General features: G+C 46.3%; 1 protein-coding gene and 1 long non-coding RNA gene across 2 annotated transcripts; both read right to left on the bottom strand.

The window, feature by feature from the left end:
- Positions 1–99: 99 nt before the first annotated feature.
- LOC310672874 (uncharacterized protein) lies at positions 100–25,602 on the bottom strand. The gene is made up of 13 exons (XM_083430526.1): positions 25,446–25,602; positions 23,401–23,499; positions 17,304–17,378; positions 15,368–15,519; positions 14,884–14,996; positions 14,198–14,361; positions 9,980–10,084; positions 9,139–9,327; positions 7,088–7,195; positions 4,364–4,438; positions 2,546–2,697; positions 1,306–1,418; positions 100–581 (listed from the first exon to the last, which is right to left on the bottom strand). The coding sequence occupies exons 1-13, from the start codon at positions 25,486–25,488 to the stop codon at positions 428–430; spliced, it is 1,542 nt and encodes a 513-aa protein (XP_083286652.1). The 5' UTR covers positions 25,489–25,602; the 3' UTR covers positions 100–427.
- Positions 4,520–6,284, bottom strand: LOC310671939. Its single transcript, XR_014508296.1, has 2 exons — positions 6,238–6,284; positions 4,520–5,499 (listed from the first exon to the last, which is right to left on the bottom strand). It is a non-coding gene; the product is annotated as an uncharacterized lncRNA (long non-coding RNA).
- Positions 25,603–26,567: the final 965 nt, after the last annotated feature.

Genomic DNA, 26,567 nt, shown 5'->3' with positions numbered 1-26,567 from the left:
TGCTAAACAAATAACTTCCCACATGCCCACAGTGGACCTCAGTGTTCCAGAACTCAGGCAGAGTGAGGGACCAACATCCCGTGGTGTGAAAGTATCTCACCAAGCATCACCCACTTGGGGTTTTATTTCAGCGTCAAGCCAAGCTTCAAGGTATACAGACTGAAAGCCTATCAAATCCATTTGGCATAGCTGCTGCTGAGGTGCCAAAATAATTAATGAGCAGAAATCTTGAATACAGTAGTCAGCAGGGATCTTCAGCGTCAGCCAGGAGTTAACCAAAAAGTAGTCAAATGGTTTTTAAACTCAAGTTATCTTTAGAGCACCTCTTTGATTACGTTAGGGAAGTGACATTTCTGTGTGGGGAAATCCCACAGCGCCTGGCCATTGAGCCTCGGATGCCTGCCTGGGCGAGGTTCCGCCAAAGTGCTTAGGTCCCCCTGCCCTGCTTCTCGCTCGGCACAGGCTTCTCACAGATGTAGTAGCACAGGTAGCTGCAGTAGACGTCGTTCCATTCCCCAGAACCCCAGAGATGCGCACAGTCTTCGTTCCCACTGTTATTCGGTTCCCCTGGCTTCCAGTACCTGCATTGAATGTTAAATACTTTGAAAAATATCGAAAATCCAAGATATACAGAATTTGATAGACTTCCCTCTTGATGTCTTTTTCATGGCCAAAAAGCAGTTTGGGTGGGGTGCAGGAAGAGAGATTTGGACTGGGGTCATAGTGCCTGAGAGGTCTAATCATGCAACAGAACTGATCCAAGTCCTCTGGCTATTAGTCACAAATATATTGGGGTGGTGGTGTTCTTGCATTGTGCCCCTGTGTTTGAACAGGATTGCAGTGCTCCACTCTTCCCCCTTATGCCATTTTCTCACTGAAACCATCTCCACTGCTGCAGGCAGTCCATGAGGACTATTTTTCAGAGCGTCTATGGTGGATTTCAGTTCAAAAATGAAAAAAAAAGGATCCAAGGACATACTTAAGGGGATGCAGAGTTTGACCCTTTAGAAAAGCATTTCCCAACCTTGAGTCTCTATATGTTGTTGGACTACAAATCCCATCAGCCTGGACCATTGTCTATGCTGGCTGGGGATGATGGGGACAGTAGTCCAACATTTGGGGTCCCAAGGCTGGGAACAGTCACTGTAGAAGAAAGCTTTTGGTGAGGTTATGCTTGAAAGAACATCAGTCATGTGAGAATTCCCGCTGGCAGAATTTGAGAAGAGAATGCCATTTCCAAATTTGTTTTGACCGCACTTGATGCCAGCTGCATAACAAAAGGGATGACAACTGCTCAGTGCTTACGTGAAGCCCGAGTAGTAACTGCTGCCATCAATCCATCTCCACAGTCCTTCAGTATCTGTGTCCGTGAGGCCCATCCAATAACGGTCATTCCTGGTCCGGGTCATAAGGAAATTCTGCATGAGAAAGAAAAATCAGATAAATGAGAGTACATGAGAGTACATGGACTTTCTGCTGGAAGATGACGTTTAGGAGGATCCAGAATCAGTTTCTCGGCCATTGCTGTGTTAGGTTCCACAGGGTTCAGTTCTGCCACGGGTGCTGCATCAGCGTAGAGCTTTATGCAGCCAAAGTAGTATGACCCATGTGCATCAACAGACTGGTGGTGGTCCCTAAGGTTAGCAGAAGTACATTTTGTCGGGGGGCGGGGGAGAAAACCAAAACAGCTCAATGAGATCTAAGAATGCTCAGTGAAACATTGCCTGGCTGTTTGTGTGCAGGAAACGAAAGCTGGGTGTCAGGGAGTATTGGACTGGAGGCTCCTGGCAGAGGGTGCAGCTTCCTGGCTGGCTGGCCCTCTGAAAGCACGCCATGTGGCAACATTTTGTGGTGAGCATGGCTGGCCGCTCAAGGCCACTCCAGCACAGAACCTGGCGGGAAGAGTTGCAGCTCAGTGGCAGAGCATCTGCATTGCTTCCTGAAGGTCCTGGGATCCATCACCCGGCAGCTTCAGGTCGAGCTGGAGAAAGACTCCTGCCTGAAATCATGGAGAGCCGCTGAGAGTCAATGTAGACAATCCTGAACTAGATGGATTATTGGTCTGACGTGATCTAAGGCTGCTTCCTAGGTTTCTATGTTGAAAAGCACGGTACAGCATGGGGCACGAGTAGCCATTAGATGGGTTTATCAAGGAAGAGGCAAATCCTCCCAAGTTGAATTCACTGGAAAATCTTGAAGGCATTCAGAGCCAGGTACAGGTGTACAGAAACACATCCACTGGGCCAACCATGGACAGTATGTTGATACAGGGGAACATCCGTAGTGGCGGTCAAACTGACTTTTCAGAGACGTTTGTCCACAATTTTCTTTTTGAGGAACCCCTGATAAGCATTCAGGAAAACCCCAGGTTCTCTGGAGCCCAGTTTGGAAACTGTAGCCTGGCTGTGATCGGGAGATGCATGCCAAGTAAGTTGGACTGAGGCAACTAAGCCCCCCAGTCTCTCTGGGTGCAATGGTTTCCCCCAACTTTCCCTGATTCCTCCAACTCCAGCACACCAGCCCTGGCCGTTTCCTTTCTTTTTACCTGTTCAGGCATACTATCAATGACAACCAGCTTTGAATTTCTGACAGCGCAATCATCCCTGGCCTGCATCCAGTTAGTTTTCTGCAGGGAGAAGTAGTAGCATTTTCCATTGTGGTATTCCCACTCTCTAGTGTCAGGATTGCATGGGAACACTGAGCAAAGGAAAGAGAGACAACATTAGCCAATGGCTTGAAAAGTAAAGTAAAGCTTAGAGATGTCTGAGAGCACAGAAAGTGCAGTAGGCATGTATCTAGCTATGCAGTCGTCCATCTATTTAAAGGAGGAGGAGCTGGCAAAGTGGTGCCCTCCAGGTGATGTTTGAATGCAGCTCCTACGTTCATAAGAAGAGCTCTGTTGGATCAGGCCAAAGGCCCAACTAGTTCAGCATCCTGGACTCACAGTGGTCAGCAGATGCCGATGGGAAGCCCACAAACAGTCCTCTCTGCTCTTGTGATTTCCCAGAAAATGGAAGTTCAGAAGTTGGCTGCCTCCAAAAATGAACATTCTGGCTGGGACTGATGGCAGTCAGCCTGCTTTCACATGGCAGTTAATTCCGTTTTAACAGCTGTTCCATACCCTCCAACATGTCATGACAAAAAACTGGGACACCATCTTCCAGGGCTGCACTTCTGCACAAGTTACACGACCTGTGCAAGATTGCAGTCCTGAAAAAACACTTTATTAGGGCACAGTGCCCCAAAGAGATTGCCTCCCCCCCAAATAAAAACTTTTCTTAGGGGAAAATTGCAGTGCGAAATCAAGCAATATTGCAGTGCCCAAAATGTTTGCCATGCTCACGAGAAAAAACAGGATTTCTCATTTCCTGGGACGGTTGAGGGTTATGCTGTTCCCTAACTGTAAAGTTCTGTATTATATGTGAGCTTTCACAAAAGCCACTTCTGGAACTGTAGAGGAGTATAGTGCAAGTTTACTGCCCATTTCTGTCTTATTTGCTTCCAGAAAAAAATCTGTTTGCAAAAAATATGGAAACAAATGCTAAACTTGCACCATATTCCACTATAACTCTGGAAGTGGCTTTTAGATCACGTGAAAGCTCAAATATAACATGAATTGCAAGTGGAGAGTGCTGTTCTGGACTCAAAGGGTCTTTGGACAGGTTCAGCAAGGTGCTTCTGATATTCCTTTTATACTTGAGATCAATTAGGAGATCAATTGAAAGCTCATAAGAGAAAATCACTGAGGGCCACCACTGCTATGTGAGGCACCACTCCCTAGCTTTCAAGCTCTGCTCCCTGATGTTTAGGGTCTGAGATTCAGGATAACTGATCACCCTAGAGAAGAATATATGTTTGGGGTGGGGGAAGTAGGCTGTAAGCAGAGACCTTTCTAACCCCTGGATCCAGCAAGTGTTAAAATATAAGTCCGGCTAGTTTCCAGTGTTGAGGTGATAGTCCAGGTGATGGGCCATTAAGGAAAACGAAGTGGATCTGTGAGAGGGTATTTAGGAAAAAGACAAAGGCAAGAGCTGAGAGTTCAGCGAGTGAGCCAGAGGGAAAAGGAGCAAGCTGGAGAGAGAGTCAGAGCAACAATTGAGAACACTGTTTGATTATTTCTGTTTGGAATCCAAGGCTGTGGATATGCGAGAAACCAGACCCTCTTGGGTTTTTAATGCTGTGATCCCCTCCATTGTAGGATCGGGTTGCACATGTATTTCTAAATAAATCATAGAGACACCACAGTCTCCGCTAAGCCTCATTCCCAAAGGAAACATGAACCCTGGGTGAGAATCTGGAAGACCTTGGATCTCACACCATGCAGGGAGTGGAGCGGCAGGCAACAATATGTTACAAGACTTACATTCATAATCATGTCCCGTTCGCGGCTTTGGACTCTCATCAATCAATTCACTCAGTTCTGATGAAAGTGTTGTTGCTTAAAATTTTAAAAGAAGAAAAGGGGGAAATGTTAAGAATTTAGAGCTGAAATGAAACATATTAAATGGCAGACGTTATGATGCACGGAGGTGTGATATGGTTTATTATTCTTGAGAGACAGCAAATCAGGAGAGGTTTAGCGATGAAATGCTTAGTAATAACTTTGAATGTCAGTGTTGTGCTAATTAATCAATTAACTTTGAAACAATGCCTCCCTTTCCCACACCCCTCCAAACATCACAAAGTGGTTTGAAGTTGGCATTATGCTAATTGTATAACAAATTATCTCCCAATATAAGGGTGGGAAACCTGTGGCCCTGCAGATGTGGACTGCAACTCCTGTTATAGACGCCCCCATGTATAAGATTTCCACTATTTTGGACATTATTTTCAGGGGAAAACCTAGTCTTATACACGGAAAAGTACGGTATTTTATTTCATAAAACCACTTGATTGTAAACCTCAAAGTGCTTTACAAAAAGATAAAACAATAAAATTAAGAAAAAAGTCACAACCCTAGTTTAAAATAATTGAGTAGACTTATCTAAACAAGAATCTTTTAGCAGGTGCCAAAAAGAGCCCAGTGAAGGCCCCTGCTTGACCTCAATAGGCAGGGAGTTCCAAAGTGGAGGTGAAGACCCAGTTCTTATAAATGTGGAACGGGCATTATGTGACGCCTGTTGTAGGGCCAGTTCTGTCAATCAATGTGGTTGAGTGGCGCATGTGCAGTGATCTATCGACCATGTTTGCTTGGGTTGATGGGCGATGGAGACCAGTAACACGAGTAACAATGGGAACATTATATTAGACCTTTTATGGGCCTCTGCACAGACCAGAACCCTTGCCGGTTGTGCTCCGGCCGCTTCACCGCCAGGATCTACCATGGGATGAGGCACCTTTCCTTCCCAGATGTCTGCTTCTGCTCTGTGGGTCCTGGACTCTCCCAGCTCTGTCCTTTGGGGCCTCTCCACTCTTCCAGCCAAGGTTCCCTCACGCAAGAGTTGTCTGGGTTCCTCTTACACTGCTCTCAGCTTCAGCCAGGCCTTAGGGATCCAGTCCCTGGTCATCCAACAAAGTTTCACTTGAGGATCCCGGATATTTCTCCCCTTCTGCCCCATTTCTGGCACCGCAAGCTAGAAGTTCACCCCACAGCATCTTTGTTCTCGCCATCCCTTTCCAGCCTAGCAGAACATGGACAGTTACTTTCCCAGGCCGTTGCTTAGCAACTTGGTGAGATGGGGTGGATGCTTCAGAGAAGAGAGTGTGTGGCCTTCCTCACTGACCAGTCTAACCAGGAGACATGCACGAAAACCCATCTTGCTCCTCCTGGCCTGGGAAGTGAGGAGGTAAGAGAACTTCAAAAATGTGCCATCTGCATGCAATATGCCCCCTTTTTCGGTCTGGGCAACTTCGCTGGCTTTCCATCCCTACCTCTGCCTCTCTTACATCAGGTGGTAAAAGCCCTCAGGGAAAGCAGGAAAGAAGCTGCCTGTGGGATTCAGCTCTCTCACCAGGAGAATCTAACTTCAACCAGAGGCCCTCAGACCACCACTAGGGTAATGGGAAATGTAGTCCAGAAACTTATGGGGACCATAGTTTGAAGAACCCTGAGTTAGTGGATGGGGACCAGCCAACACGCTACCCACTTCATAAGGATGTTGTACTGGGACATTTTGGGGAGAAAAGTGACAGATGATGGCAGACTGCTGCTTCCTCACCCCCACGAGTGGCAAGTCTGTCTCCATGAACCCTTAAAAATCCCCCAATTGCCAAAACAGGACCCCATCAAATCATCACCTGTGAATGGAGTGGTAAATGTTGGCAGTGGATTTTTGCCTCCTGCTAGACTTCAGGGACGCGGGTGGCGCTGTGGGTAAAACCTCAGTGCCTAGGGCTTGCCGATCGCATGGTCGGTGGTTCGAATCCCCGCGGCGGGGTGAGCTCCCATCTTTCGGTCCCAGCTCCTGCCCACCTAGCAGTTCGAAAGCACCCTTAAGTGCAAGTAGATAAATAGGTGCCGCTTTATAGCGGGAAGGTAAACGGTGTTTCTGTGTGCTGCACTAGTGCTGGCTTGCCAGAGCGGCTTCGTCACACTGGCCACGTGACCCGGAAGTGTCTCCGGACAGCGCTGGCCCCCGGCCTCTTAAGTGAGATGGGCACACAACCCTAGAGGCGGACACGACTGGCCCGTACGGGCAAGGGGTACCTTTACCTAACCTTTACCTTAGACTTCATTTACCCTTCCCTGGAGACCCTGAGGGAAGGACTCTTGGTCAGATTTCCAAAAGTTGGCAGCACTACAACTGTACACAAATCAGCTTTCACTTCACTTCATTTAGTGATTTTGCTCATTTTTGTTTAGGCGGGTATTGATAGTTATTTTTCTATCTAGTTAAGTCAGCTTGATTCACACCCTATGCCATTATGAGCAGGGCTGATTATTGTTGTGCCAGTTGTGCTAGAAATATTTATATTGAGGGGCAGCATAGAAATCTTTAAAATAAATATATAAATTCATTCATAGTTATTAAAGAATAATAAACCAACACATACACCTCCCTTTGTTTCTGATGGAGACAAAGCCAAGAAACAATGTCCTTTATAGATGAAATGTTTTGAACGATAAAGAGGAAAATGGTTAAAGTACCTTTGGAAAGAGCCACGATGCAGAAAACAGCAGCTCCCAGGATAGAGACCATCAGCAGGATGCAGATGTGGAAGACCGGTCTCCGGGTGAAATTAAGGTAACTTCTTTCTTTAAATAAAGAAAAGAAAAAGAAGAAAAAGATATAGCCATTGTTCCATGACTGCTGGAATCATGCAAGAACCTTTATTGCAACAGAGTTTCCAGCAAGTGCTTTGAGTTGAGGATATGCACCCATTGCGAGCGCATTGTGATGAGTGTGCCAGGCCCCCTGGATGGTGCCAGTGTTAAATCTAATCTGTGCTAGATGGCAAATGGGTGGGGCCCCTCACTCAGCTCAGAGATAGTTGGAAGGACAAAGCCCGAACTGAGAGTTGAGAGTTGCTCTGATGTGAGCTAGAAGCAAAACAGCAAATGGGGAGCGAGAGAGACAGAGGTATGATTGATTTCTGTTGGAATCCAAGGTTGTGGCTACCGGAGAAACAAGACCCTTGCTGTGAACTCCTCCAATGTAGGCTCAGGTTGTATATATGAGTAAATAAACCATATATCATAAAGACACCAGAGTCTCCGCTGCGCCTCATTTCCAAAAGGAAACACAAGCCCCTGGTAAGTGCCTGGGATCCCTGGAATCTTGCACCCCTTGGAGACTGGGGTGGTGTGCAACGGTATCACACTTGCCTTGGTGCAGACTTTCTTGCTATCTTACTGTGCTTGCATGATGTCTTGGAACTTTCTTGAAGTATCAGCTGTGCTGCTTGCTGTGCAGCTGCAGCCTTGTGTTGTTTTGTGGGGGGAGGGGTTATTATGATGAACTAATAAAGCAGAATAAATCTTGCACTATCGTGGGGACGCGGGTGGTGCTGTGGGTAAAAGCCTCAGTGCCTAGGGCTTGCCGATCAAAAGGTCGGCGGTTCGAATCCCCGCGGCGGGGTGCGCTCCCGTTGTTCGGTCCCAGCGCCTGCCAACCTAGCAGTTCGAAAGCACTCCCGGGTGCAAGTAGATAAATAGGGACCGCTTACTAGCGGGAAGGTAAACGGCGTTTCCCTGTGCGGCTCTGGCTCGCCAGAGCAGCGATGTCACGCTGGCCACGTGACCCGGAAGTGTCTCCGGACAGCGCTGGCCCCCGGCCTCTTGAGTGAGATGGGCGCACAACCCTAGAGTCTGTCAAGACTGGCCCGTACGGGCAGGGGTACCTTTACCTTTTATCGTGGGGTTAAGAAACAAACATGCCCACAATAAAGCAGCAGTCTTGGAAGGGCCCCTGGAGTCACTTTCGCCCCTCCACCTCTGATTTCCTTAGCTGCTTCTGTGCCCGGCAACCTGGCCTGAACATTAAAAGAACCTCTGGATGGTCTTTTTCTTAAGCATTCATTCGGATTTGCTATTACAAAGCTTACAGGTCTTTATTTAGCAGGCATCCTTTGTTTGCAGGGAGGTTCAGTGACAAAAGAGGGACAAAGGATTTGCTTGCAGGTCTTCCCATTAGCCATTTGCTCACGGCACATTTTTCAGTGCATTTCCACCTGTCACTATCCTAACCGTAAAAAAAGCTTTTTTTAAAAAAAGGGAATTTGTTGCAGTAAGTTGACTAGAGTGCTTTAATTCACATTATTTGTGGAAACCTCAATTTCCAGTAATATATGTGGAACCAGGAAGTGCTCAGCTCCCTAAAGTACAATAGTGAAAGCAATTATTTCTTGGCCCATTAACTCCATCTTGTCTAACACCCCATCTCCCACCCTTTTCAACATAGACTTAATAAGCATCTTTGAAAGCCTGTTGGCTGAAAAATAAATCTGCCTTGTGGCATTAGACAAGCACATATATTGCAGCACAGAAAACGGGGGGGGGGGGGGGGGGACACACAAGACAGAACAAACAAACAAACAAACACATAAATGAACTATTGGACAAGGCACAATAGTGTCAAATAGAGATCTGAGCCAGAGACGTCCTTGCCACAGTCAACTTTCTTAACTGCGACAGAATTAAGGTTGCGCTGCTGTTAACAGTGCCAAGGAGGAGGAGAAAGAGGAGGAGAAAATATTTACCTTTATATGTCCGGAAGTCATCTTGCATTTTTTCTTCCTCCATCTTGCAGAGGTCCTTTCCCCACTCCAGATCTTGACTTTCCAAAATGAGGACTTTACAGTTTACCTTGGCTATTCCACAAGAAGAGTTAATCTGTAACTTGCAGGGATGGCAGAGACCACACCTCTGCCCCTCTGCCCTCAGCCTGCCTGCCAGTTTTTAAAATGCAATGGCAGCTGAAACATCCTTCATTGAACTGTGGTCCAGAGAGTTCTTAGACAACATGGTAATGAATTTAGTGCCTGTTCAAAATCTTTGTGCGTGGAAATCAGTGCTATAGTCTCCTTCCATGAAGTATCAGCCTTCATCCGAAATGGGCAGTGTGTGTATGTATGTATGTATGTATGTATGTACAGTATGTATAAATAAATAAATAAATAAATAAAGAGTTGGAAAGGATCCCAAGGGTCATCTAGTCCAACCCCCTGCAATGCAGGAAACTCAACTCAAGCATCCATGGCAGATGGCCATCCAAGCTCTGATTAAAAACCTCCAAGGAAGGAGAGTCCACCACCCTCTGTGGGGGACTGTTCCAGCTTTGTCAGAAAGTTCTTCCTGATGTTTAGTTGGAATCTCCTTTCTTGTCACTTGAAGCCATGGGTTCGAGTCCTACCCTCCAGAGCAGGAGAAAACCAGTATGATCCATCTTCCATGTCACAGCCCTTGAGATACTTGAAGATGGCTCTCATATGTCCTCTCAGTCTCCTCTTTTCCAGGCTAAACATCCCCAACTCCCTCAATTGTTCCTCATAAGGCTGGTTTCCAGATCCTTGATCATCTTGGTCGCCCTCCTCTGCACACCTTTCAGCTGGTCAAGGCAGGAAGCGACCATTTTACACGTGTCCACTTGATGCACTTCGCTTACATGCTTGCTTCTGGCGACCCTGAAGTGGCCCCCAAATGGAGCTGGGGGCGGAATGGGACGGGGTGGTCTTATCATGCTCTGCTGATGCATGCAGGGGTCAGGAACAGAACCCCTGTGCAAAATGGTTGCTGCCTGTATCCTTCTTAAATTGTGGTGCCCAGAACTGGACACAGTATTCCAGGTGAGGTCTCACCAAGGCAGAAGGGTGTGGCGCCACTTCTTCCTTTGACCTGGACACTCGACATCCATTGATGCAGCCTAGAATAGTGTTTTTTGCTGTTGCATCACACTGTTGACTCATGTTGGGCCTGGGAGTAAAGAGGCAGGGCCCAGGGGTTAAAAACCAGAGCTAGAAATCTGATGGCCCCCCAATGTTTGCTGGGTGATGGGAGTTGTAGTTCAGCAGCAACTAGAAGGACAAAAGTTCTCCATATCTGAGCAAAAACAAGGAAACTGGAGGAGGAAACCGTGGCTCTCTACAGGTTGGATTGATTGATTGATTTCATAAAATGTATATACCACTTTACAAAGAAAAGAAATCACAAATTTGAAACATTTGAAAGTTTAAATACTAAAATAGATTAATCAACTTTCTAAGCATCTGGCTAGGCTTGTCTAAACAGGAAAATAGTATAGTGAAGGCACCTGATCTCAACAGGCCAGGATGTCCAAAGTGTAGGTGCTTCAACACTGGTCCTCCTCTCCTGCTCCTCTCTCTCTCTCTCTCTCTCTCTCTCTCTCTCTCTCTGATTTCTGGCCATTGGCAGAAATCAAGGTTAGGAGGCAAACACACTTGAAATCAATAGTCCTTGTTAGTTTAGGCTGCAATAAGTGTAAATATTATTACACTTTCTAATCAGAGAACAGATCACTGTTACACAGACACACACACACGCACGCACACAGGTACCTCAGTTTATGAACTTAATCCCTTCTGGAAGTCCATTCCTAAACTGAAACTTTTTAAACCGAGGCGCGGTTTCCCTAATGAGGCCTCCCACTGCTGGTGCCCTTTCACCGTTCAGATTCCGTTCTTAGACCGAGGTAAAGTTCAAAAACCAGGACACTACTTCCGGTTTTGTGCAGTTCATAAACCAAATCGTTCTTAAACAGGACTGTTCTTAAGCCAAGGGGTGTGTGTGTGTGAGAGAGAGAGAGAGAGAGAGATCTTTAGCTTTCTACTGACTGCATTTTTGGGTCAGTAAGTCCACTCTGAAAAGTTCGTAGAAAGGGGTGGTGTAATAAATCCTGAACATAATCACGTAATAAATGAAAGGTGCAATCCTATACTTGCGAAGCCCTGGTATGCCAGAGGAACTCAGGATACGCAGCAGCAGAGTGACAAGGATTGCCAGAAAAAGCCCAGTGAGACGGGGGAGGATCACCCCCAGACTGCACCGGTGTGTGAGGCAGTCAGTTGCAGGTGGAAGTCAAGGAGGGAGAGGACAGATGACGGCCAATGGCTCCTTCTGGGATCTACCCAGCAGGGCAAGCCTCTCTGGCCCAATTGCAGGGAGGGGGACGCTCTGCAGGCTTATTTTTGCCCTGGCTCTATTCTTTGGTGACTTGACAAAATGAGTCACCTCTGACTCTTGTGCTCTCCACGTTATGAGTCTTGAGGCATCACCAAGCTCAGGAGTGGCATGGCAGCTGGATGACATAAGGGGGTGGGGGGAGGCTGAGACTGGAGACCAGAGACTGGAGGAGAAGGCTGTTATGTACTGAAGTTCTCACCCTGGGCCAGCAGGGGGATACTGTAGATAGTTATGCAAATGAAGGATCGAAAGTGACGTTCAGTGATTGGATAGTTTGTATGCAAATGAAGGATCGAAAGTGACGTTCAGTGATTGGATAGTTTTAGAAAATGGCAACAGTTACCGGTACATTGTTCTGGAGCTCTATATAAGCAGGCTGACTGAGCTCCTCAGCCAGTTCTGCTCCAGCTTACAAATAAAGAGCTGCTTTGGAAGAATCGCTGTCGTCTGATATGTTCGCCCACAACTTAACAATGGCACTTTCCCTTCCCAGGATGCCCCAGGCTGGGGAAGCAGGATGCCCATCTCTCTTCTTTCCTCCTTGGGGATGGGGATAGTCAGAAGGGGAGGGCACAGCCTGGTCACCCAGCACCCGATGGCACTCCCACTGGGGGGAACAGTTGCATCCTCCCCAACTCATGCTCAGGGATCTTGCAAGGCACACGAGTTGTGAGCAGGTCTGCCTTGCTCTATAGCCCTGCTGCCTCTATAGTTTTGGAACGGGTGCCGAAGCAGCAAGCAGTCGTCATGACTTGTCTGTTAGGTGCTCATATGATAAACATTACTTATGCACAAAGCAAGCGACATAAACTGGCGTCCACAGCCCAGTTAACTCACCCCTAACTTAGAGGCCCTTTCCCAACTCTCATCCATCTCTCAGATAAGGAAGCATCTGACAGGCAGTCAGCGTGAAAAGACTCCCTTTTCCCAACTAGCTATGTGCCCCGGGCAGGGGCGCCAACTTGGACCCCAGATTGTTACACCATGCGCCGCAGCAGTGCCTGGGGACCCTGGAAGTCACATCCAAGGCCCTGTGAGGCCTTGGACAGCACCTCCACGTGACTTCAGGTGCTTCGCGAGGCACCAGACGTCACATCCCGAGTTAACTTGACTAGCAAGATGGCATCCACAGGCCTTCCAGAGCATTTGCACCCCTTGATTCTCTGCTCATGCTGATGGGGCAGAGGGCAGTTGGAGTCCAGAAGATCTGCAGGGCCACAGATTTCCCACTGCTGACCTCTGGCCTTATGCCAGCAGAGCAGTGGCATTTCTCCCTTCCAACCAGTGTCCTATGAGCATATGTCTCCTCTGTTGGGAGACATAGTTTCCTGGATGATATGTATTCCTACCTATCAGCTCAAGGGCCAGGCATCCTTTGAAAGTCCTGCCTCAGGCTCAGAGAGCTCCTGACCATCAGCCTCAGGTTCTGCAGGTTCCCGGCCACTAACCCCAAGGCTTAGTGTCAGGAACATGGAAGACCAGTTGCCCAGCTGGTGGTACAGCAGGCCTAGAGCTCAAGGCTAGGGCTAAGCCATATACAGAGTTCAAGACTGTTAGTTGTGTTTTTTTTAAAGGCTTAGGTGTGAGAAGGCCAAGCACTAATGGGCAGCATCTAATGAAGTTCCAGAGTCCAGAGACAGGCTGAGCTAAATCCTAGTGGTTAAGGGAGAAGCATCAAGACAACACTTCTATCCTACCCTAAAGGTTGGTACCATATGGTCAGGGACTGGTCAGATGAGGAGGAGGGGTGGAGACCAACCACCACCCCAGGAGGCTTCTGGGCAGGAGGCAGGTGCAATTAGCATGGACCCAGATGCGTGGTGGTGGCACGCTGGGAAATAATGGAGGGACAGGAGCAAGCTAGCAGATGCTCCAGTCCTACACAGAGACAGGAGTCCGAAGTGGGAGAAACAGCACAGCAGGCAGTGGACACAATGTCACTTGAAAGCCTGGTAGACCCTCCTCCTCCTCCTTGAACCAGGCGCTCCCTGCGTATCTTAGAGCGGAAAGTCAAAGAGAGATTCCTTTGCTGGGCACCGTAGGCAGCAGGAGGGGTTGGGAAGCTATGAAGTACCGCAAGGGGGGTGGAGCAGGCATTCTGAGCAAAGTCTCAAGATTGGGGGAGCATAATTCATGGCCTCTCTGTGTATTTCTGTTGAGTTAAATAAAAGAACTGAAAGAAGCTCTCTGTGTCTCTGATTTCACTAGGCTCACAACACATACCTGCTGTGCAAATACGTATCAATATTGGGGGGTATCTTTTATGTGAAATTTCATGTGGGTGTTTTCAAAAGGGTCAGTCACTAAAATAACAAAACAACACATGTAGCAGCTGCGTTTATATAATACTTTATAGCGTTGAAAGTGCTTTTCTTACACCATCTCAGGAACCCTGTAAGGAAGGACAGAATTGCAATTGCTTAAGAATTTCTATGTCAGCAGTAAATCTGCCATTTTCCTCAAATAATTGGGTTTTAAAATGAAATCTTGAAAGTTTGTTTGATATTTTAGAAATAATAATGATAATAATGTTTTCCTGACATTGCTTTTTTTTTGAGCTGTCACCAGGTTAGGGTTTGAAGTGGCTCATATTAGTCATGAAGATCAAGGCAGGTGCTCAGGTCCTCTTGGATGCAGATGTCGGCTTCACTGGTAAGGCTTTCTCACAGACATAGAAGGATTCAGAACTGCAGGTGTAGTCATTCCATTCCCCGTTGATCCAAAGTTGGCCACAGTCCTCATCCTGGTTTCGATAACTGTTGGGTTCTCCTTGCTTCCAGTTCCTGTGATGGAAGCAAGATGTCTCTGTCTCTCTCTGAGCATCATCAGCATAATCATCACCACCAAAAATTCACTAAACCTATTTATGTTCACCCACTAGGAATTCTAGGCCACTGTTTCCCAAACCTCTAACAGATTAATATTTTCCTCCCTAAATTAAAATTGAAAGCCTATTTACTTTTACAACTAAAAATATTTATTCCCTGTACACGTCTACTCACACTGTGTCTGTTGCGGCTTATTCATAGGTCAAGTGGGCATAGGATTGCAGCCTATAATATATTATTATTTTTTAATAATATTATTATAGGGTTATTATATTATTGTTCCATAGTGTTGCAGCCTTCCAAACACAGGACCGGTGTGACCAAGTTGCTTCCCATACGAAAAACTGGCAGTGGCACTGTCACCCCTTGTGACCTCCAGTCACTGAGAAACAGCCGTGAGGGGGCCGTGGCCTCGGGAGTGGGGAGTGCCTTTGGCCTAGTCCCACAATGACCCCAGAGGAGTTGCCCAGTGCTTACTTGAAGCCTGTTCTGTAATTGCTGCCGTCCAGCCATTTCCACTCGCCCTCTGTGTGTTGGTCATGGAGTCCAATCCAATAGCGCTCATTCCTGGTCCGTGTCTGTATGAAATTCTGCAAGAGGCAAATCCAAAATACAGAAATATGGGGCTGTGTCAAACAAAGGCATCCCTTTAGTGCAAGGACTTCCATCTTCCTCTCCTTTTCCTCACCCTCCCTCCCATTTTTTCCCTGGGGTTCTCCAACGTCCAGAGCAGACTTGGGGGGGGGGGGGGCACAGGGACAGGAATTCCATTGTGTAGGCGGAAGTGCCTGCGTCGATGGGGCCAGTTCTCCTCTTACAACCATTGCTTCTGTGAAGATGAAGATTCTGGGCTGCCTACTGTGCAGAGAAGAGTTGCTCGCTGGTCAATGGGCAAGAGCACTTTGCCTGTCTTAGGCAAGGGAGTGAGTGATCAAGGAAAATATGTTTCACATCTTGTTACCTGTTTGGCCAAATTGTTAATGATGACCAGCTGAGAGTGCTGCTGTTCACACTGCGCTTTGGCCATGTGCCAGGACACGGCCTTCAGGGAGAAGTAGTAGCATTTCCCACTGAAATATTCCCATTGTCTGGTGTCGGCACCACACGGAAACACTGAGCAAAGGAAAAAGACGAGAGAGAGAGAGAGAGAGAGAGAGAGAGAGAGAGAGAGAGAGAACTTGGCATTAGCCTAGCTTGTCAATTTAGCAGGGTCTAAAAAGTACCAGAGAACAACGGCTGGGTTGTTCTAGTGACCCAGCGTTGTGTGTTCAATGCTGCAGATGTAGTGTTGAACTGTAACCGTAATTCTTGGGGAGGGGGCAAGCCATGTACTTTGAATGTGCTGTGTTCAATGTGCTCTAGATTGATGGTGGTGCATAGGCAGCCTAAATGAAATACATTTATCCTTTTTAAACTGACTTATTTATTATTACATTTTTATTCCACCTTTCTTCCAAGGATCTCAAGGTAGCATAGGTGGTTCCCCGCTCCCCTGTTTTATCCTCACAACAGTCCTGTGAGGTAGGTTGGGCTGAGAGGCATTGCAGGGCTCAGTGCTTTGTGCCTGGTTTCTCAGGTTCAAGTCCAACACTGCAGACACCTCTCCACATGGCTTCCCATCCATAAATTTTAATTTGCACAGTTTATTCTGCAATGTATTTACATGACTAATGTGACTCCAGGTACGGACACGTAACACTAATCTCAAAAAAGAAAACTTTTTAATTTTAAGTCATTAAGTAAATAAGTTACAGGATGTCTTGCTGATTATGATCAGGAGAGGCTGAAATCAGTTCATTTATAAAAAGCAGAAACGGGTAGTTTTTAGAAACAACTCTCTTACTTTGAGCTTCTTGTGGGATCACCTAAAAGGACTTGGAGCAGAATTTGGGTGGAGGCTGGGAAGGCAGACCCTCCCTGCAAAGGGGAATATACTGTTATAAGCTTGGGGTTGGTTTGGATGGTGTTTTGGGGTCCCCTCCAAGCCTGTGGTTTTCCATCTGTAAGATGAGATTCTGTAGCAGAAGGAACCATTTTCTTTGTTAATGGCCAAGCTTGTTAAGGGTCAAGAACACTAGCTAACCAAAGACAGGCCTTCCTCCCTTACCCGGCTGGAGCCACGTCATCCCTAGGGGGTAGGAGAACAATTGGCCAGAGGCTGGTCTCATCTTGCTCTCTGTGCTGAACCAAAGCTATTGCTTTGTGTGTGGCGAGATGTCAGGGACTGGCTGGATGAGGAGGAGCGGTGGAATCACCTGACCAAGATCTCCCCCGGAAATCCCAGAAGAGGATTTGGATCCTAGATCCTGGTGGTGGACAACTGGGCACACCTCAGAGGAAGGGAAGAGCTTTAATAGAGAGACAGGCGTTTCCCTGTTGTCCTCTGATCTGTGATGGAGCTGTTCTCTTGGTCAGCTCCCTTGACCCAGAGGTGGGGGAAGGTCTGGAAGCTTAATGGGGGAGCAAATCTGTTAATGCTGTGAGTCTTTCCAGTGTGGTGTAGTGGTTAAGAGTGGTAGTCTCGTAATCTGGGGAACCAGGTTCGCGTCTCCGCTCCTCCACATGCAGCTGCTGGGTGACCTTGGGCCAGTCACACTTCTCTGAAGTCTCTCAGCCCCACTCACCTCACAGAGTGTTTGTTGTGGGGGAGGAAGGGAAAGGAGAATGTTAGCCGCTTTGAGACTAGGGAGTGAAAGGCGGGATATCAAATCCAAACTCCTCCTCTTCTTCTTCTTCTGCTCGGGATGTATATATGTGTAAATAGAACCCTATATCAAAAACACACCAGTCTCTCCTGTGACCTTCATTTCAGGGAAACTGAACCTGAGGTGAACGCCGACACCCCTGAAGTCTCTCAACCCTTGGAGACTGAGGTCTTTGTAGCAACAGAAACTTACAGTGAAAATCATGTCCGTAGGGATCCTTCGCAAGGGCTGTGCGGAGCTTGCTGATTTCTGAGGATGCAAATGCAACTGGCGTGATAAAGAGGGGGAGAAAAATATATGTCAGAATCTTCCTTCATCCTGCTACCCATTTCCAATTACATAAGAGTAGGAATGCCAAGCCACCATGAAAAGGTCATCCTTGTTACGGGTGTTTTTTTTAACCTTTGAACCTTTTGGCAGCTTTTTTTGTATAACAGGCAAAGGGCAGAATCAACCTTGTGCTCACAGAATGGCTTTGGGTCCACCTCTGGTGGCCGAAGAGGAGGGAAGAGGACTTTCCCCCTCACCCATCACACACCTGCCTCCTAATTCTAAAGGGGCCCCAAATCTGGAGCCCATTGCGAGGAAGGCATTGTAGGGCAGAGTGGGGCTCCAGGGACACCATTTCTCCTCTTCTGGCATGAGTGGAGAGGCATCCACAGAATGTGAAATCAAATCATGCGGCTTCCTGCAGAGAATCCTGGAAACTGCAGCTCACCTCTCACAGAGCTACAATTCCCAGCACCATTAACAAACAACAGTTCCCAGGATTCTTTGGGGGAAAGAAATGTGCTTTAAATTTATGGTATGGATAAGTCACCTCCTGCCATCTCCGACCATGCTGGTTGTGCCCTACAGGAAATCCTGCAGGCAGGGGCAGCACATCCCTGCCACCCCACCCTGTGCCACTCCTCCACCCTCACCTGGGAAGCCAGAGAGGTGGTCTCCCCACGGGTGCGCTGCCCACCCACCCCAGCAGAGCAGAGGCACCGGCAGAAGCGCCAGAGAGATCTTGCAAGACTGCTCTGCTGGCTGAGATGGCAGGCTGAGGTGTCCATGGGGATGCTGCTTGTTTGGCTTCTGCCGCCTGAGGTGGCTCTTTCACCCTGCCTCATGGGTGGGCCAGTGCTGTCTGGAGGGCACCAGGCTGATGAAGGCTGTGCTGGAAAAAAGCGCCTTTGGGAAGTGCAAGGGGACCAATTGGAGTCCACCCAAAATGCTGGACTGGCTGTCAGAATTTGGGGATGTACTGATATATTTAAAAAGTTAAAATCATCAGTATCATTTTCAGTGAGTGTGTATGTTTGAACCTGTAGCCCACACATACTCAAGTGCCATCTTTTTTACCTCTACCTCTTTTTTACCTTTTTTACCAACACGCAAGGCTGTGCTGTATGTTTCCTTGATCGCTGCATCTTCTCCTGCACTCTCAGGGTTGGGAACATAAGAATCTGCCTTATAATGGACCATCTTGCTTAGTGTGGGCTGCACTGGCTTGCAGCAGCTCTCCAAGGTTTCTGACCACGGACATTCTCAGCCATATCTGGAGGTGCTGGGGACTGAACCTGGGACTTTCTGGACACCAAGGAGATGCTCTGACATTGAGCTGCAGAGCTTTCCCAAGGCATCCTCACTGTAGCAGTTTGGCTGGGTCAGCTTTTATGCCCCAGATTCTGTACAGCTCTTCCCTGCCTCAGAACCAAAGCACAGCCTCTGCCAGCCAAAGGAGGGTAGGGAAAACTGTCAGTAAGTCTGGGAAAACTCATTGACTGCGAATAGAACATATGCTGATAGATAGCTAAATAAGAGATATACATTGTTTCCACTGCTTTCCTCTGCATTTAAAAAGGAGAAAAAAAGTAACTGAAAATTGAGAATTAACTTTGTTATTGGATTTGGGTCTAAAAGGATACAAATAGAAATTGTTTCCTCTAGAGGGAGCCTTTGAAACTGTTGCAGGAGTGAAGGAATTTTTCATAGAATCAAGGACTGTGAGAAATAAAAGTGACCTTGGTCAAGAATGTCAAAACAAGAAGCCCTAGTGAATGCATTTTGCAAGATAAGCGCCCTACTGGAACAACTTTATGAGAAGACTGATGTGACGGCTAATAAAATTGACAATTTGGGACAAAAAACAACTGATTTTGGACAAAAAGTGAACATTTATACAGAAAATATTCGGGTATTGACTCAGGAACCCATTTCGAAATGGCAAGCTGTGGAGAAGACGATGGAAAAAACTGCTTCTGAATCTCAAGTAATACAAGAGGTCTCGTCTTCACAGAGACAATTTGATGGATATAAACTGATGTCATGTGTGATTGACTTTGAAAGTCAGATCTGGAGAGACGATGCCCTGCTTGGATCGGAGAAGGAAAGTTGGACAGACTCCCTTATGAAGGGATGCTCTGGACTTTGTGATTCGGATCTGGGCCAGGGGGAGATTGGAGTTGTGGAGGCCTTTAGCCTCGAAGGGACTTTGGAGCATGCCCTGAAACATCTTTTGGACTTTAGTTTTGACTATGGAGTATGGGCTGACTTGCCGACAAGGAATAAAGGAACTGTCAAGATGGAAGTAAAGTGTAAGCATAAATTTGAAGAAGACCTGCAGATGGGACATGGAGAAGAGTTAAGAGCCTCGGATAGAAGATCACCAGGCTGATGGGCTATGTAGAACTGATAGAAAGGACTGACAGAATCCGAGACCAGGGAGAAGAGACGGTGGAAGAAGTTTGGAAAAAAAATTAAAAATCTATTTAGAGAAATATTGTAAAATTAATGAATGTTAGGAAATGTTGGAATGAAATTACATGACTTTAGTAGAAATATTATAAGGAGGTAAGTATAAATAATTTTTAAGGTTTTGATGATAAGATAAGGTAAAAATAAATTAAGACAGCTAAAAGATAGAAAGCAGTGAAAGACGGAAAGGATTTGCTGATATAATTAACAACTGGAACACAAAAATGGGAGGTGTGAGGAGGTCGAGGAAATAAGTTAATGAAAGATAAGGATTTTGATGTATTGTGGTTTTTTTGCTGTATTGTTTTTTCCCCTTGTGTTTTGATGTATTGGGTTTTTTTTGCTTTTTTTCTTTGCAACTTTTTATTCTTTTTTTCTCTTCTCTTTTCTCTTTGTTTTTTGTTTTTGTGTAACTTTTAAACTTCTAATAAATATTATTTAAAAAATAAATAAAGGAAAAAAGTGGTAAGGACCTAACAGAAGCAGAAGACATCAAGAAGAGGTGGCAAGAATACACAGAGGAATTATACCAGAATGATATGGATGTCTCATATACCCCAGGCAGTGTGGTTGCTGACCTTGAGCCAAACATCCTGGAGAGTGAAGTCAAATAGGCCTTAGAAACCACTGCTAATAGCACTGCTACTAACAAGGCCAGTGGAAGTGATTATATTTCAGCTGAACTATTTAAAATTTTAAAAGATGATGCTGTTAAGGTGCTACGCTCAATATGCCAGCAAATTTGGAAAACTCAGCAGTGGCCAGAGGATTGGAGAAGATCAGTGTACATCCCAATCCCAAAGAAGGGCAGTGCTAAAGAATGCTCCAACTACTGCACAATTGCACTCATTTCACACACTAGCAAGGTTATGCTTAATATTCTACAAGACGGGCTTAAGCAGTATGGGGACTGAGAACTCCCAGAAGTACAAGCTGGATTTCGAAGGGGCAGAGGAACCAGAGAACAAATTGCAAACGTGCGCTGGATTATGGAGAAAGCTAGAGAGTTCCAGAAAAACATCTACTTCTCCTTCATTGACTACACAAAAGCCTTTGACTGTGTCGACCACAGCAAACTATGGCAAGTTCTTAAAGAAATGGGAGTGCCTGATCACCTCATCTGTCCCCTGAGAAATCTCTATGTCGGACAAGAAGCTACAGTTAGAACTGGATATGGAACAACTGATTGGTTCAAAATTGGGAAAGGAGTACGACAAGGCTGTATATTGTCTCCCTGCTTATTTAACTTATATGCAGAATTTATCATGCGAAAGGCTGGGCTGGATGAATCCCAAGCCAGAATTAAGATTGCTGGAAGAAATATCAACAGCCTCAGATATGCAGATGACACAACCTTGATGGCAGAAAGTGAGGAGGAATTAAAGAACCTTTTAATGAGGGTGAAAGAGGAGAGCGCAAAATATGGTCTGAAGCTCAACATCAAAAAAACGAAGATCGTGGCCACTGGGCCCATCACCTCCAGGCAACTAGAAGGGGGAGAAATGGAGGCAGTGAGAGATTTTATTTTCTTGGGCTCCATTATCACTGCAGATGGTGACAGCAGTCACAAATTAAAAGACTCCTGCTTGTTGGGAGAAAAGCGATGACAAACCTAGACAGCATCTTAAAAAGCAGAGACATCACCTTGCCAACAAAGGTCCGTATAGTTAAAGCCATGGTTTTCCCAGTAGTGATGTATGGAATTGAGAGCTGGACCATAAAAAAGGCTGATCGCCGAATAATTGATGCTTTTGAATTATGGTGCTGGAGAGTCCCATGGACTGCAAGAAGATCAAACCTGTCCATTCTGAAGGAAATCAGCCCTGAGTGCTCACTGGAAGGGCAGATCCTGAAGCTGAGGCTCCAATACTTTGGCCACCTCATGAGAAGAGCAGACTCTCTGGAAAAGACCCTGATGTTGGGAGAAGGGAACAACAGAGGACGAAATGGTTGGACACTGTTCTTGAAGCTACCAGCATGAGTTTGACCAAACTGCAGAAGGCAGTGGAAGACAGGAGGGCCTGGCGTGCTCTGGTCCATGGGGTCACAAAGAGTCAGACACAACTAAACAACAACAACAACAACGAGCACAGGAGCTCATTCCTGGTGGTCTTACTCCATGAAAACCAGTTGCTGAGACCCTACCCCCTCACAGCCGTCTAAAATTCCCTCCTCTCTAGGGCTTTTCCCAAGCAGTCAGAGACTGCACCCACATGCAGCCAACCCCTCATCTGCCCTTTTCATGCGTTTCTTGCTTCTGGGAGACAGGAGGGAGGGGAGCTTGTCACAACAGGAGGGGGAGATACCTGTGACTCTTCCCCAGCTGGACTTATCTCTACCTTTTGACTTCTCTCCTCTCACTCACCTGCTTCAGCTTCTGATCTTCTCTCTGCCACAGGCTCTCCAGTTCACTAAGCCCTATAGCCCCTTCGGTTCCTGACACCTCCTCTACCCAGTCTTCCCCATCTTCTCCCTGCAACCACACATTGTCCCACTGCCACTTCCTGGGCTCTGAGCCTTCTTTCTATGGTGGCTTCCCAGCTGGTTCTTCCCACCGTTCCTCTATAGAATCATAGAATCATGGAGTTGGAAGAGACCACAAGGGCCATCGAGTCCAACCCCCTGCCAAGCAGGAAACACCATCAGAGCACTCCTGACATATGGTTGTCAAGCCTCTGCTTAAAGACCTCCAAAGAAGGAGACTCCACCACACTCCTTGGCAGCAAATTCCACTGTCGAACAGCTCTTACTGTCAGGAAGTTCTTCCTAATGTTTAGGTGGAATCTTCTTTCTTGTAGTTTGGATCCATTGCTCCGTGTCCGCTTCTCTGGAGCAGCAGAAAACAACCTTTCTCCCTCCTCTATGTGACATCCTTTTATATATTTGAACATGGCTATCATATCCCCCCTTAACCTCCTCTTCTCCAGGCTAAACATGCCAAGCTCCCTTAGCTGTTCCTCATAAGGCATCGTTTCCAGGCCTTTGACCATTTTGGTTGCCCTCCTCTGGACACGTTCCAGTTTGTCAGTGTCCTTCTTGAACTGTGGTGCCCAGAACTGGACACAGTACTCCAGGTGAGGTCTGACCAGAGCAGAATACAGTGGCACTATAACTTCCCTTGATCTAGATGCTATACTCCTATTGATGCAGCCCAGAATTGCATTGGCTTTTTTAGCTGCCGCGTTACACTGTTGGCTCATGTCAAGTTTGTGGTCAACCAAGACTCCTAGATCCTTTTCACATGTACTGCTCTCAAGCCAGGTGTCACCCATCTTGTATTTGTGCCTCTCTTTTTTTTTGCCCAAGTGCAATACTTTACATTTCTCCCTGTTAAAATTCATCTTGTTTGTTTTGGCCCAGTTCTCTAATCTGTCAAGGTCGTTTTGAAGTGTGATCCTGTCCTCTGGATCACATGGCCTATGTCCAACCAGTCCATGACAAGAGTGTTTGCTACAGGCTCTGCTGCTACCTGAGCCCATAAACTCCACCCAAAACAGTTCTCTGATTTACAGATGACATGATGTAGGCAGTAAAGGAGAAAACGTACCTTTGGAGAGGGCCACCACAAAGCCAATGACAATCAGCAGGTAGGAGACACCCAACAGTGCATAGATCAGGAAAAATGGCCTCTGAATAAGATTTCTCCCTTCACAAGAGGAAAATGAGATGATGGGAATTTGACCCTATGCAGACTTCTCTTTGGTAAAAAGTAAGGTAAAAAGTATTGGCCTTCAAGAAAGGATTATGGCTGGTGCATTTTCCCTTCATAGGAGCTTCTAATCACTTTTGCATGCATACAGAGATGGAGGAGAATTTTGTTAGGTCTGCATGTTAAAGCTAACCAACCTAATCTGCACCTATGTCTTGGTTTCTCATTTTTCCATTCTTAAATTCAATTTTCCACATTTCACACTGCAGCATCAGCGTGCAATTTTTTAAAAAGTCCTCACAAAAATTTTTGTGAACTGAACATAATTTCTCCACCATTCCTAATCAGAACATAATTCTGCCCTACACTGAATTTTGTGATAACAGTACTTGACAGTATATGCGCAAAAGGGAGGTGCCGTGGGTTAAACCACAGAGCCTAGGACTTGCCGATTGGAAGGTCGGCGGTTCGAATCCCGACGGGGTGAGCTCCCGTTGCTCTGTCCCTGCTCCTGCCAACCTAGCAGTTCGAAAGCACGTCAAAGTGCAAGTATATAAATAGGTACCGCTCCGGCGGGAAGGTAAACGGTGTTTCCGTGCGCTGCTCTGGTTTCCCAAAGCGACTTTGTCATGCTGGCCACATGACCCGGAAGCTGTACACCGGCTCCCTCGGCCAATAAAGCGAGATGAGCACCACAACCCCAGTCGGCCATGACTGGACCTAATGGTCAGGGGTCCCTTTACCTTTATATGTTTAGAAATGTGTACATTGAGATATGTGTATTTAAATACTATCCTGTGATAAAGTAAGTATCTAAATACAATTCTTCTTTGATTGATGCACACATTGTATTTATACCCCATCTTTTTCTTCCAAACAGCTTAAGGTGACATACATGGTTCCCCTCCTCCTTATTCCATCGCCACAACCCTGCGAGGCAGGTTTATCACCCATCCAATTTTTTGTATGGATTAAAAAAAAAAGATGAAAGTGGAAGCTGGATAGAAGGGACTTATGAATGCAGAACTGACAGAGCCTGGAAGTAGACTAATCCACCCCTCGCTTTGTGCATCTGGAGATATGCTCCCCCTGCCTCATTTGGACCGAGGTCGGCTCTTCTAATTTATTTTATTGAGAGGGTAAATAGAGACTAACCATTTGTGGTTAATGATTTAGAAATGTAGCATTCAACCTTTTTAGGCCATCAAAAAGATTTGCTTCATTAACCACAAATGATTAGTCACTAATTTTGATGGGCAAAAAATGTAGCAAGCAAATATGTTCTGCGTGTGGCACAGAAGTCGCAGCTCAGTGAGTGGGGATGGAATGAAGTTCTTTTGTGCTCATTGAGGCTGCCTGCCAAAGCAGCGGGCCTAAGACGACCACTTCACCCAGATGTGGTTTCAGCGTCTGCTCCTTGGCTCTTCAGGCTGGGGTGAGGATTTTCACACTCACTCACTGGGGCTGCCAAAATGAATGTATTCTTTAGGGCAAGGAATAATTAGCAAGCCTAACTGCAAGGGTCCACTTAAGTGTTTTAAGGCAACTGACTGCCACCCACACTTCAAATGAAAAAAGAAATAGCAAATCAATATAGTAGTATTCAGTTCAAAATACAAAATCCAAGAAACATTAAAAGCACCCGAAAAAAGCAGCAAACTCAGCAGCATTCCAAGTTAAAAGTGACTTTAAAAACAGGTTAAATTCAAAGATCTTTGCTTGGGGCTGAACAAAGCTCCAAACAAGCATAACTTGGGAGAATGTTCCAGAGATCGTGGGCTCCACCACCATCCCTAGACTTGCAGCACTTCAAGCGGATTTAGTCACCTGGAGAGGATCCTTCCCAAGAGCTGATGGATCTCACTGATTGGCCGATCCTTCAGGAAAAAGCTACAAAACCTTTGGCAAATGCCAAACAAGGGGAACAGGGAGATCATCTTTACCTTTAGAAGTTCGAAAATTATCTGCATACTTTTCTTCATCCATCTCAAAAAGCTGTGTGAGGGAAAGGTGTTGTTTGCCTTTGGTGTTGTTTTGAAACACTTTTGAAAATAGGGACTTTTGTCATTTTACTGGGGTTGCTCTGCATCGATGGTTAATGATTAATTTAGGAGAAGCCCCTGTTCTCCTATCCTCAGACTACCTCTTTCCAGAACATACCTCCCGCTTGAAAGCATGCCCATTGCACACAAATCCAGCAAGGTTCATGGGCAACTCGTCTTTTGATGAATCCGTAGCAGAATTTTGCAATTGTACCAGATTAGCAGAAGCTGGGTCATTGTTCCCTGTTTTCAGCTATGTAATTTCGGGAAATGGGATCACCCTAAGGCGCATGTCTGAAGGTGATTTTACTAGCTGCACGGGTTGATATGGGAGAACACAATCCTATCATTTTCCTGGGCTCAAGCTGTGAAGACTTGAATGTTAAAAGCAGTACTTTGAACTGTGTCTGGGAATAAAACTATAACTGGCGTAGTCATGAAAAGATACTCTAATGATTTTGGGGTGTTCAGGAGGATGCCAGACCTGAATGCCAATCCCTGGATCTGGCAAGTGCTAGAATTTAATCAAGGCTTCCATTCTTGGAACAGCCAGGCTAGTTTTCTGGGGAGTTGACAGCCTGGGTGATGAGCCATTAAGGGGGATTCAGGGGCAAATGGGCAAGATAGCAAATGGGCGGGGCCCCCTCTCAACAGATAAAGTCAGAGTTTGGAGCAGTGATGTGACCTAGAAGCAAAGCAGTGAGCTGGAATCAGAGCAATGCAGAAAGCAATGAGTGATTTCTGTCTGAATCTAAGCCTTGGCTGTGGGGGAAGCAAGGCACTTTTGGGGTGCTGTGAACCCCTCCAGCATAGGCTCAGGTTGTATATATGTGTAAATAAACCATATATCATAAATACAGTGGTACCTCTGGTTAAGAACTTAATTCGTTCTGGAGGTCCATTCTTAACCTGAAACTGTTCTTAACCTGAGGTACCACTTTAGCTAATGGGGCCTCCCGCCGCAGCACGAGTTTTGTTCTCATCCTGAAGCAAAGTTCTTGACCCGAGGTACTATTTCTGGGT

This window comes from Podarcis tiliguerta (genome assembly GCF_965153285.1).
Source record: "Podarcis tiliguerta genome assembly, chromosome: 2".
Taxonomy (NCBI): Eukaryota; Metazoa; Chordata; class Lepidosauria; order Squamata; family Lacertidae; genus Podarcis; species Podarcis tiliguerta.
The sequence above is the reverse complement of the archived record's forward strand: the minus strand, read 5'-3'. Positions and strand labels throughout refer to the sequence as shown.